The 12571-nt window shown below is 37.4% G+C and overlaps 1 protein-coding gene across 1 annotated transcript in view; it reads right to left on the bottom strand.

The window, feature by feature from the left end:
- Positions 1-1725: 1725 nt before the first annotated feature.
- TMEM87B (transmembrane protein 87B) overlaps positions 1726-12571 on the bottom strand; it is a 69200-nt gene continuing 58354 nt past the window's right edge. The window contains exons 16-18 of the mRNA XM_011953087.1: positions 12208-12260; positions 6298-6328; positions 1726-4929 (exon numbers count right to left, since the gene is read on the bottom strand). Coding sequence (XP_011808477.1) covers positions 4870-4929; positions 6298-6328; positions 12208-12260 — 144 coding nt within the window. The 3' untranslated portion in view covers positions 1726-4869. The remainder of the gene's footprint in view (positions 4930-6297; positions 6329-12207; positions 12261-12571) is intronic.

Genomic DNA, 12571 nt, shown 5'->3' on the forward strand with positions numbered 1-12571 from the left:
CAGCCTCCGACCAGATGTAAATATCAGGTCAGTCTCTGTTAATGTAGCTGTGAATTCCCTATCACTTAAGGGGCATAGAACTTGCCCTGGGTAACTTCATTTTAACAAGGGAATCAATCCTGGAAGGTGTTTGAATTTCGTATGCTGTTTGTTTCAGTTGAGTCTCAGTCACGCCTCAATCACTGCTGTACCTTTCACGTTAACCTTAGCTGTCTCCTGAAGGCTATGCACCAGGCACTTTAGATACATTATCTTACTTAACCTTCTCTAACAAACAAACAGCACTTTGTCAACCAAACTCCTCTCTCCTCAGGACTTCGAGGACATTAATTCCAGGATGATTCCCACCAGTATTATACCAGCCTTGCCACCTGCCAAGAGGGTAAACTGTCAAATTATTTGACCCCTCTCTCAGTTTTCTAATCTACAAACCAAGGGAAATAATACCTCATTGGCTACTGTGAGAATACAGTGGTTACCAAAGCCTGGCACTCTGCAAGTGCTCCCAAGTCTCCCAAAATTCTCATCACTCTTATGACAACAGCCCTTCCTTTCCCTCTGGGACCACCCATCTTGTCCCTCTCACTCCTCATCTGTCAAAGCTGGGAGAATGTCCATGAAGAAAATTCCCCATGTCCCATCGATTAACAGCAAGATGGATTTCTTTTTTAATTAATAAGATTAAGCTGTGGCCCAAGAACACATTTCTCTAGCTTTTCTGATATACAGCCTAATTAAGGCACTATTATTTTTACATAGTTATGTTGAATATGTTTACCTTAGAAAATTAGGGGTAAAAATGAGGCCCCAGGGTATGGTGGGTCCACCAGATGGAAATAAATCCCGGGTGTCTGAGGGACCCTGTGGAGGAGGGTGGCCCTCCCCACCACTACTGCAGAATGGTCACATGAGCAAGAAATAAACTATATGTCTTATGTTTTTGAAAGGTTCAAATCAAGCTGTGACCACAGCCTAGCTGAGCCTCAACACTAACCATGTGTGCCACTCCGGTGCTTTTCTACAGAATCCTTTCTCTACTTTTTTTTTTAATTATCTTTATTTCAAAATAATAAAGTTATAGAAAAGTTGGAAGATATAATGCATTTTTTCTGAACCATGAGAGTAAGTCGCTCCACCTTATTTTTACACAGACAAGCATTCACATATGTGCCGCTGCATCAGTTCTTATGAGTATTTTTATTATAAATTCTTCATAATTTAATGGCTAGACAATATCCCATAAAGTAGCTGGTTAAACCATAATTCACTTAACTATGATATTGTTTATCTCTAATGTTATTTCTACTTTAATGTTATAATAAAAACTTTTGTACAGAAACTTTATTCTGCATTTTGAATCATTTTTTTAAAACATCACCAGAATTGACAGTATTCAAAGGTTATAAACACATTGTTGAACTTTTCACAAAAAAGGAATCAACTATATTATCATCATGAATAAGGGTGCTCATTTCATCAGACTTTGAAAGCAAAGGGATTTTACAAATATACCACAGTATAAACTTAGGTTAATTTGATTTTTTAAACTATCCCCTATCTTTTGTTTTGCATTTCTTTATCACCACTGAGGCTGAACACTTTTCCATGTTTGATTAGCTGTGCCTCCTGTTTTAAGAATTTTATGTCCTGCCAGCTACTGGAGTCTATATATGTCTGTATGTCCTACAGATTTATATAACCTGGCACCAATAAATACTATCAAGAATCACTCAAAATTTCAGAGCATTTTTATTAAAAGAACAAAATATTAAGGCACAAAATACATCAATTTTTCAAATGAAAACCCTTCAAATAGTTATGTCCTACATTCAACGAAACTTCTTCCAAATTACAGAATAATTTAACTTTTTAAAACAGAAAAATACAACTTCTTAAACTCCTAGAATTTCTCCCCAAATAAATGAATGTTTCCTAGTTTTAAAGAAGTTTCTTCACGCAGTACTGAGCTCCAATATTATAATGTATGCTTCCTTAAAAATCCAGTTTTGCCACTTACATACATTCAATATGCTTAACCAGTATGTTAACCTTCTTCTAAGGCTTGGTATTTTGTATTGCTTATTACATGCTTTGATCATACAAAGACACAAGTACCAGAACTAATGATTATAAATCTAGCATCGCATCTGTCAACTTTAGTCATGTACAGCCTAGTGCAACAAATTCAAATTTTTTTTTAAGAAAAGGATATATAAATCAAAATGTATATGTACATTTTTTATACTTTCAGCTTGACAGTATAGTAGTGTAAACATTGTACTGTAATACAAGGGGAAAAGGTGGTATTTTCTACAGGATGTGTAAGTTAAAATACTATTTTCTTTACAAGAAAAATATGGGAATATTCTATCATCTCTCAAGCTTAAAAAATTCACATATTCACGTTTTTCCTTATTTTTGCAATAAACTTAATTGCTGTCTAAAGCAGATATTTAAATACTAATCTAAATCAAATCATGAAAATTCCCTTTTAAGCAAATCTCACACATCATATGAATCTAATATGAATGGCATAACCAGAACACTTAAGCATTTTGCCTAGAAAAACATCACACCAGACCCGTATCCTTAGATTCCCTCACTAACAGGGAGACCCATCCTGATGGGGGTGTGCTAAAAGTAAACTGATTTGAGTGCCTCAGAGGACCTGATGGCCAGTTTCAGGAAACTCTGAGCAGAAGCAGGGATGATGAGCTGCTCAGTACCCCTAGGTATAACTTCTCCTGATGTTCGTCCTGTGAACTATGGCACTAGAGCACCCCTCTTGCGTATGTGAGGGGCCTAAGAAGGCCCTTCATAGAAATACTCGATCCAGGTCATCAGCCATCAAGAGATGGCACAAATATTACTGAAGGTGACAGATAGCACATGCCCTTCTAGAAACAGTATTTGTGATGAGGCTACTAGGAGGGAATTCTGCTTTCTCTGGATGGAAGAAAAGTTTGCACCGCAGCCTGTAGCTGAGCTACAGAGGTAGCATCATTTATCCTACCAGCTGTAGAAAGACATGTTTTGGTAAACATTACTGAGGTTCTGTCAGAGGCAGTTTCCCTTATTATCATACTCACCATTAACTCCTCACTCCCACTCTACCAGATTTGCAGCTCCTACTACCTGCAAGCCCAGTATTCCACATCTTAAAATTCAACTAGAGCCACATAATGAATAGGGGGTCAATCTGTCTCAAAACTTGGGGAGTGGGGTATTAGATAAAAATGTTACTGGACTCAAAGGGGAGAATACAACAGAATATAAATGCTGGGAACTGTAGTGGGTGGGAACCCTTTACTGCAGCAGAAACTGATATAAGAAACGGAATTCACAATTGTTAAATTAGGATTTTTTTCTCCCTAGGAAAGATATCCCAAAGCAAGGGCATCTTGAAAAGCATGATTTTCTCAGTAATGTTTGCCAACACTGTTCACTTTCCACATGGTCACGACTGAAAACACATTTGCCAATATCTTTCAAGAGATATGACTACCAGAAATAGATCTTCTTTACTACCCTCTCTGAAATGAGTAAACAAGAGATAAATTCAGAAGGTAGGCTTTTGAAAAAAAAAGAAAAAAATTTGCTTGCGGCTTCACAGTGAAAAAAATTGGAGTGTTTGTGCCGGTTAAGATTTTAATATTTTCTTAATCAAAATTCTCTGAAGTCATTCTCAATTTACAAGGTTAGAACTCCTTCAAAGACAAGACATACAAGATTCTAGATTTAATTACTATTCTATATGTCCACTAGCCCTGTATCTTTGGTCATGAAAGCAGCAAAACATTCACATTTTCATCATACTACATTCAATTGCCTTTCAAGTTTAGAACATTCTACATTTTAAAAAAAGATATTAAAGTAAAAGATTTCATATTACACATTACAAATATATGATGTAATGAAATAAGGTACAAAACATGGTTGAAGGTTAAGAAACTATAAAATCAAGTGATGTGGCATGCAAATAAATATATGTTTTTATTATGAAATGTAATATGCCAAGATTATGTAAAAGATACAGTTCTAAATTTCCACAAAGTTCACCAGTAATGGGTCTCCCAGCTTGCCAGGTAGGAAGTGCTTTGGGGGAGCCATGTGGCCACCACCCACCCCAGCAGACTCAGCAGCATCACACGTACACATGGCCTGAGTGAGGGACAATGAGGGTAATTCTTTGGTAGTGACCCTCAAGACATCTCTCTGTGCACTTGTGTTCCCCTGAGCTCAGAGAAGACCTAACTCCATGATTTGATGTGCATGATGAGACTCAAACAAGGGCTTTGTACAGATTTTTATAAAGCGGCGGGGGGGACCTATAAATACGCCTATATTCAAACAATTAACTGTTTTACTTAATATCAAATCACTTCAGTACAAATGTCAAAGAAAAGTACTATTGCATCTAGTAAACCCAAGACATAGAGACACGGATATACTATACTCCAGAAAATCACAATATCTACCTCAAAGGTGACTAGAAAAAAGACCAAGGGTATTCATTAAAAAACATTTTTCTTTAATCTGGAATTGTTATATGTTCCAGAGAAAAGAGGGAGAACCCAAACCCACAGGCCTGCCACCTGTAAGCTAAGAGGCATCTGTGCAGATCTTTCTCATAATACTTTCCTCAGGTTATTTCCAAATCCAATTTAATGGATATTCAACTGACACTCAAGAGTCAGCTTTAAAAGGACTGCAGAACCCTCCTACCACCTGAATTCTTCATTTTGACACACAGACTTCCCAGATAACACAATAGAAATTTGTTATGCAATATCAAAACAAAGCTCGCTTTCAGTCTTGATGAAGGATAGTCCTTCAGACTTAACTACATTTCGCTTATATGGGTTCCAATCACATTATCTTTTCTGAAGAGAACATTTTTTCAGCCATTTCAGATCTGGTCATGATTTCCTAAAGAAAAAAAAAGAAGGTATGTATCAACATGTTGAAGCTACTTCCAGAATCCTAACAAACAATTTCGAATCTTTCAACAGCCACATTTAGGGGAAGTAAATATATTCCATAATATACATGGAAATATCAGATACAGAAAATAAAAGGCCAAGTACAGTGACTCATGCCTGTAATCTCAGCACTTTGGGAGGCCGAGGCGGGAAGATTGCTTGATGCTAGGAGTTTGGGACCGGCCTGGGCAACACGGTGAGACCTCATCCTTACAAAAAACTTAAAAATTAAAAAATAACCATATAATCCATATTCTCCAATAATGTATAGTCAGTTATCTGCTGAGAAGTTCAGAAAACTTCAACTTCTTGCTATCTAGAAAACATGTCAAGTTCAGAATCTCCAGTGAGAGGCAGGAATGGAGCTAAAATGGATTTCTTAGGCCTAGCTCATCTAGAGATTGGCCTCACTTTACTAAATTAATGTATTATTGAAATTACAGATGAATTATTTACTAATACTTTAAATACTCTACAGAAAGATGTAGCATAAAATTACTTCTAAAGGGGCATTTAAATTACTTTTAATCTACATTCTACATCTTTCTGTAGAGTTATGGATCTTTCTGTAATGCTACATCTTTCTGTAGAGTTATATATCTTGAAGTTTAACTGTTTTACAGTAAGACCTTCTCAAACCTTCCTGTCCCAGTACAGTCAGATAACAGACTGATGCCAAAATCATTTCCCTTCTCTTTCAACGAATACAGCTCTGGCTCCTCTTATGTGCTACAGCCGCCATACAAGTTACTACTTAGCTACCACTGACTTCCCTCCACTCCTCCTTTTTGAAAGTTAATGTTCCATGCATCCAGCCTTTAATTCTTACACTTCAGATTTCTTCCTGCCTTGTGCCACAACTCAATGTCCATGTGATCCATAGCTAATTTTTTTCCCAAAACCTTTCCTAAATCCACATCCTCTATCCAAATTTCCTGCTTAGTAAATGAAAATGAGATAGAAACTTTAATATCTCAGCAAAAGGTCTACAAGTATCAGAGATTAACTTAGACGAACTGCCATCTTAAAATCTTTTAAACTCCTATGTATATACAAGATTTCAGAAAACCATAGAATCAAGATGTCATAAAATAATCCTTCATTTCTTTCATACCAATAAGTATTATCTTGTTCTTGTTTGAAATGGGGACTTTATCCATAAATCTTTCCAACTTTACCCACAAATCAATTCATAGCATCTTTCTGTCTGCTCAATTTATAATCTTAAAAACTAGTTTTCAGAACTTCTTTCTGAAATACTTCTCTACTTTGTGAAAATATCAGCTCCAAGGAAATGTGCAAAAATATATTTTACCTCATCTGAATCCACTAACACTGGAAGAGCTCTGAAATAAAAGGGGAAAAAAGGTAATAATGTTAACAGTAAGGCCAGTGTATCCACAAAAGCCGAATACAGGCACACGCCATGGCTCACCAATTCTCACTCCTGGATATCCACAGGTGACAGAAGGGAGCACCTATGCTCGCAGTCAGACATGCAGGAGAGCTTTCACAGCAGTGCTGTTCTCAATAGCACTCAACTGAAAATAACCCCAATGGGTAAACTGTGGGTTATTCAGACAATGGAATACTATACAGCAAAGCAAATGGATGATCTCTTGAGGGATAAAATTTTAAAAACTGACAAGTAATCTACAGTTGTAGACTTCAGGACAGCAGGACCTTTGGGAAAGTGGGCTCCTGATTTGAAAGGGAAATGGGAAGTGGGCTTTTTAGGGCAGTAGCATTATTCTGTTTTTTTGATCTGAGTGATGATTACACAAATGTGCTGATCCAAAAATTTTATGGCAGACTTAACCCACTTATGAGTAAACACATTACGAAAGGTGGTATTTACAGAATCCAGCATTTGCTTAACTTCTGTGTCATTATGACCACTGTCTGGATGTCTGCCAGCGAAGGGTACTAGAGAGAGAGTCATACAACATAACTTTTGCTCAATAAAGATAATATAGATAAAAAGAATGTAACGAATGTTAAGTAAGTTTAATACAGTCTGAATGTGCAACAGAGGTCTGAGGGACGAGAACCTGAAGGAAATGTGCAAGTGCCAAAGTTCTGTCACGAAAGAGCCATGCACAGCTCCAGAGGATGGTACCTACAGTGCGGTCCATGGTGAAGCCAGGAGGACCAGGAGACTGACTAGGTGTGAGGAAGGAGCCAAGGTAGACTGTTTGGAATAATACGATTAAGGAAAATATGGGGGAGAAGACGGCGTTAGAGGAAAGGTGAACCAGAAGGCAGTCTGCTGCATGCTTGGCACTTTGTTTAGAGCTAAACACTAGCAACATCAACAATGGTCCCTGCTGTGACGTTAATGACTACTTAAAACTTATTAAGAATGATTCAGTGCATTAAAGAGGGAAATAAGCTAAGCTAATGTCACCTTCATGGGTTATCGAAGATGAGGAAATTCACAGTGAATATCATACCAATATCTCATAATACATATCAGATGGTTATTCATGATCTGTTTAAAATGTCCCATGACTTATAAAATTTTTGTTCCATTTCCACAGATGTATAAGGGGAAGGCTTTTCTTTGTGTTTGAAGTCTAAATACTAAACTTGCTATGTACATTGTACATTAATTTTGGATAGCACTGGGCTACATTTCTTAGGTTAAAGTTTTCGTAAGTGAAGAAGCAAAGGTTCCCAAGAACCTAAAATTTTGGAAATCATCTTAGATTATACAGCTCTACTCATTTCACATAAATGGTTCATGAAGACATCAAATACAACAGTTTAATCTTCTATATTTCAAAGGATTTTTCATAACCAAGAAGGTATTTCTATCTACAGAAAAAAAAATAGTAGCGAATGGTGACTTTCTCACATGTAAAGAGAACTACCTAGGAGCCTTATTGGTTTCCAGCAAGAAGAGATGGCACAGTAGGAGGTAAGCCTGCTTACATAATTTCCTTCTAAAATGCTTAGTCGTGAGTTTCCAAATCTGGAAAATAGTGGTGGCCACCTAATTTGAATCTCTCCATATAGTCTTTTTCAAAAAACCATAAAATTACTAAGGATCGTAAACAAAACCACAAAAGACACATACCTTCAGCATTACCAGAAAAACACCACAAACTTGAAATTATATGTAAATAGAGAAATAAATGTCAAATCCCAACAGATACCCTGCTGTGACTGCAAGCTCATGGGTACAGACAGCAGGGGAAAGAGAGGGTTGAGAGACTTTGGGAAAAACAGTACAGGGGTGGGAGGACTCAGACAACCACAGACAAAAATCAACTCCTCCAAAAAAGCCCAACACTTAGTACCAACAGACTGAATAAAACCAGTGACTTGGAAGAAGTTCACAGCCCCTGCTACACGGAAGGGGCTCAAACCGAGCGGCTCAAAAAGTAGCAGCCTTGAACGATCATTGTTTTCAGGAAAGGATCATACATAAAAAAGAGGAATATTCTTTGGAGATGTGATAGCGTAGTAAAAAAAAAAAAGAAGACAGTAAAAAGTGGGGGGGCGGGGGGGGTGGAAAGGTCTGCAGAAATAAAAGAAAAACAAAACACCACCAATCTCTCCTACTCCATACCATCAATGTCATCCATAAAAGAAACCACAATTCACGTGTACTGATGGAAAAAGGCACTCAAACCAGGAACCTTCATCATAAAATCTCTCAGAATGGGAAAACCAAAATCAATTCCATATAATAGTGCAGGAAAGAAAAAAGAAGGAAAATGAAAATCACAACATTTTACAGTAGAAGAAAACTATAGTTATAACACACAATACTCCAAATTAAACACAGTAACTTAAAAAGAACATTTGGTAACATGAAAAACATTCTACTGTTGGGAGCAAGTCCCCCAAAATTTGGCCATAAACTGGCCCCAAGACTGGCCATAAACTAAATCTCTGCAGCACTGTGATATGTTCATAATGGCCCTAACACCCACGCTGGAAGGTTTTGGCTTTACAGGAATGAGGGCAAGGAACACCTGGCCCGCCCAGCGGGGAAAACTGCTTAAAGGCATTCTTAAGCCACAAACAAAAGCATGAGTGATCTGTGTCTTTAAGGGCGTGTTCCTGCTGCAGTTAACTAGCCCAACTTTTTCATTTAATTCGGCCCATCCTGTCGTTTCCGATAAGGGATACTTTTAGTTAATTTAATATCTATAGAAACAATGCTAATGACTGGTTTGCTGTTAATAAACATGTGGGTCACTCTCTGTTCGGGGTTCTCAGCTCTAAAGGCTGTGAGACCCCTGATTTCCCACTTCACACCTCTGTATTTCTGTGTGTGTCTTTAATTCCTCTAGCGCCGCTGGGTTAGGGTCTCCCTGACTGAGCTGGTCTCGGCATTCTACAGTAAGAAATCTAAAAACCGGCCGGGCGCGGTGGCTCAAGCCTATAATCCCAGCACTTTGGGAGGCCGAGACGGGCGGATCACGAGGTCAGGAGATGGAGACCATCCTGGCTAACACGGTGAAACCCCGTCTCTACTAAAAATACAAAAAAAAAAACTAGCCGGGTGAGGTGGCGGATGCCTGTAGTCCCAGCTACAGCAGGAGAATGGTGTAAACCCGGGAGGCGGAGCTTGCCACTGCACTCCAGCCTGGGCGACAGAGCAAGACTCCGTCTCAAAAAAAAAAAAAAAAAAAGAAATCTAAAAACCAAGAGTAGAAGTAGATAAAAACAAAGCACGAAGAAATTCAAAGAATCAATCATAATCAGAAAAAAAGTTAATGAAAAAGACAAAAATGATTCCAGTGATGGAGAAAATTACAAGGCACCCAAGGGAGAATAAATTCAACAGAAATCTTAATGTGTGGTAGGAAAACAACAAAGAAAATGAAACAAAGAAAGAAGGAAAAAAGGGTCACAGAGAAAGTGATTGCAATACAAGAGAGCAAATAAAGGTGGACAGAAAAGGTCAGATGATTCCTTCCACAAAATACACTGACAAAACCTGGTCAAAAATAAGTAGCTGGCTGGGTGCAGGGGCTCATGCCTGCAATCCTAGCACTCTGGAAGGCCGAGGCAGATAGATGACCTGAGGTCAGGAGTTCAAGGCCAGCCTGGCCAATATGGTGAAACCCCATCTCTACTAAAAATACAAAATTAGTTGGGTGTGGTGGTGCCTGCCTGTAATCCCAGTTACCCAGGAGGCTGAGGCAGGAGAATTGCTGGAACCCAGGAGGCAGAGGCTGCAGTGAGCTGAGATTGCGCCACTGCACTGCACTCTAGCCTGGGTGACAGAGCAAGACTCTGTCTCAAAAAAAAAATTTTTAAAAAGTAGCTGAAGGCACTGGAAAATGACCAAGGGACATGGATCCGAGAAGCTCAAAAAATCGCAAGGAGAATAGACAAAAAAAAAAAAAAGACCATACCTAGGCATATCATAAACACACTGCAGAAAACCAAATGTAAAGGAAAAATCAGAAAAACAGCAAAAGATAAATGTCACGTCACACACATGAGAACAATACAATTAATGACTACTTTCTCCTCAAAAACAACAAAAGCCAGAAGATATTGGAAAGACATGTTGGAAGTGCTCAAACAAAAGTCAATCAAGATTTCTACATCCAGCAAAACTATCCTTTAAAAAGGAAGGCAAAGTAAACACATTTTCACATAAATAAAATTGAGAGAATTTGTTGTCAGCAGACCTATCCTATAAGAAATACTAAAGAAAGACATATAGGAGGAAGGTCTTAGCTCATATATAGAGGAAAGAAAGAAGAAATAGTAAACACGTGGGTAAATATAAAAGAATATATACACCCATATTTTCCTTTTCTGACTGCTAAAATAAAGTATAACAGTGTATTGTTAGTTTCATAATGAATAGGCAGTTCTTACTTTGCATAGACTATTTATACATTAATTTCAGTTACCACAGTTTAAATAACACTAGTCCCCCAACAAGGCAGTTTGAATTCCATAGTTAAATAACACTAGTTCCCTAACAAGGCAGTTTGAATTCCATAGTTAAATAACACTAGTTCCCTAACAAGGCAGTTTGAATTCCAGTAACTTATAAGTGCAATGACATATCACTTCATAGTCACTAAGAGCTAAAATCAAAAAGGTGGACAATTATAAGTGTTAACAAAAAATGTGGAGAAGTTAGGACTCTCATATATTGCTGATAGGATTGTAAAATAATGCAGCTGCTTTGAAAAACAGCTTGGCACTTCCTCAAAATGTTAAACATAGAGTTACCATATGATCTAGCAATTCCACTTTAGGTATACAGCCAAGAGAAAGGAAAATATATGCCCATGCATACCTAGAATCATCATATTCATAATGATGAAAACTAAAGATAAAGAGAAAATCCTGAAGACAGCCAATTTCCCTGCCCTTGTCACCCAAAAAACACCTCAACCCACACAAACAAAATCCATATAACATGTGGCGGAACAAAGATAAGAACTGAAGCAGACATCTTTCTGAAACTATGAAAGCCAGAAGACATTCAAGTGATCAACCTTTTAAGTGTTGAAAGAAAAAAAAGGTCAACAAAGAATTCTATTCCCACAAAAATATCTTCAATAAAGGTGAAACAAAGACTTTTTCAGACAAACAAAAATCTGACAGATTCACTACCAGCATATCTGCACTATAAGAAAGAAATGTAAAGGCAATTCTTCAGGCAAAAGGAATATCATACTACACAGAAACTATCTAAACAGAAACCAGATGGGGGCTAGGAAGGGAAAGATCAATATGTAAAAAAATGTTATCATACTTGGCTATTCTATTAATTACTATAGAAACAGCTATCTGGAATTCTTGTGTCAAACAGGACATAGATAAAAAGGATCCTGAAGAGCTCAAAGTTTCCAGAGGGGATTCCTATACTCATGTTTTTCCTCCAAAAGTTTCCTCACAATACATGGTACTGTGGTTACCTTAAAAAAAAAAAAAAAGTTTACATATGTTTGACATTTTCCATAACAGATAAAAAATGAAATGATCCTGGTAACGGCAGATCAGAAAAAGCTAGAGCTGGTTAGAGGCCACTAGTTTTAAAATGGTTGCTGTACAGTGAAAAACGAAACAAGCCAGGGTTTTGTTTTCTTTGTAGTTCTGTAAGGGCCACACTGATGGTAGGGGCTTACCCAAGTATATGGAAGTGTGAGGTTCGAAAAGCACATCACAAAGGATGAGAACGATCCCTTTTAAACTATAGTCTAAAATTTAGAATCAAACTGTAACAGAAGATACTTACATATCTGTGAATGAAGAGGGAATATTTTCTTCTACCCATTTCAAATCTTCATCCTGTAGAAATATTTATACTTAGCATTTGCTTAATATCACCTGACAGCAGAATTTTTAAAACAGAATATATGTAAAACTTAAGTGTTTAAATGTAAATATCTGATATTCTTTTAGTTTCTACATATGTCTTAAGTTGGCACTCATGCCATACAGAAATTATGCCACTGTTTTCTTACACACGCAAAAATTGGATTTCAGATTTTTATACTTCTTGGTTTTAGTTGGATGTATGAAGTATTATTTTTTTTGTCCTGAGAAATCACAGTAAAAACACAAAGTTCAGCCGGGCGCGGTGGCTCAAGCCTGTAATC

The sequence above is a fragment of the Colobus angolensis genome, unplaced genomic scaffold (assembly GCF_000951035.1).
Source record: "Colobus angolensis palliatus isolate OR3802 unplaced genomic scaffold, Cang.pa_1.0 Scaffold356, whole genome shotgun sequence".
In the NCBI taxonomy this organism is placed as follows: domain Eukaryota; kingdom Metazoa; phylum Chordata; class Mammalia; order Primates; family Cercopithecidae; genus Colobus; species Colobus angolensis.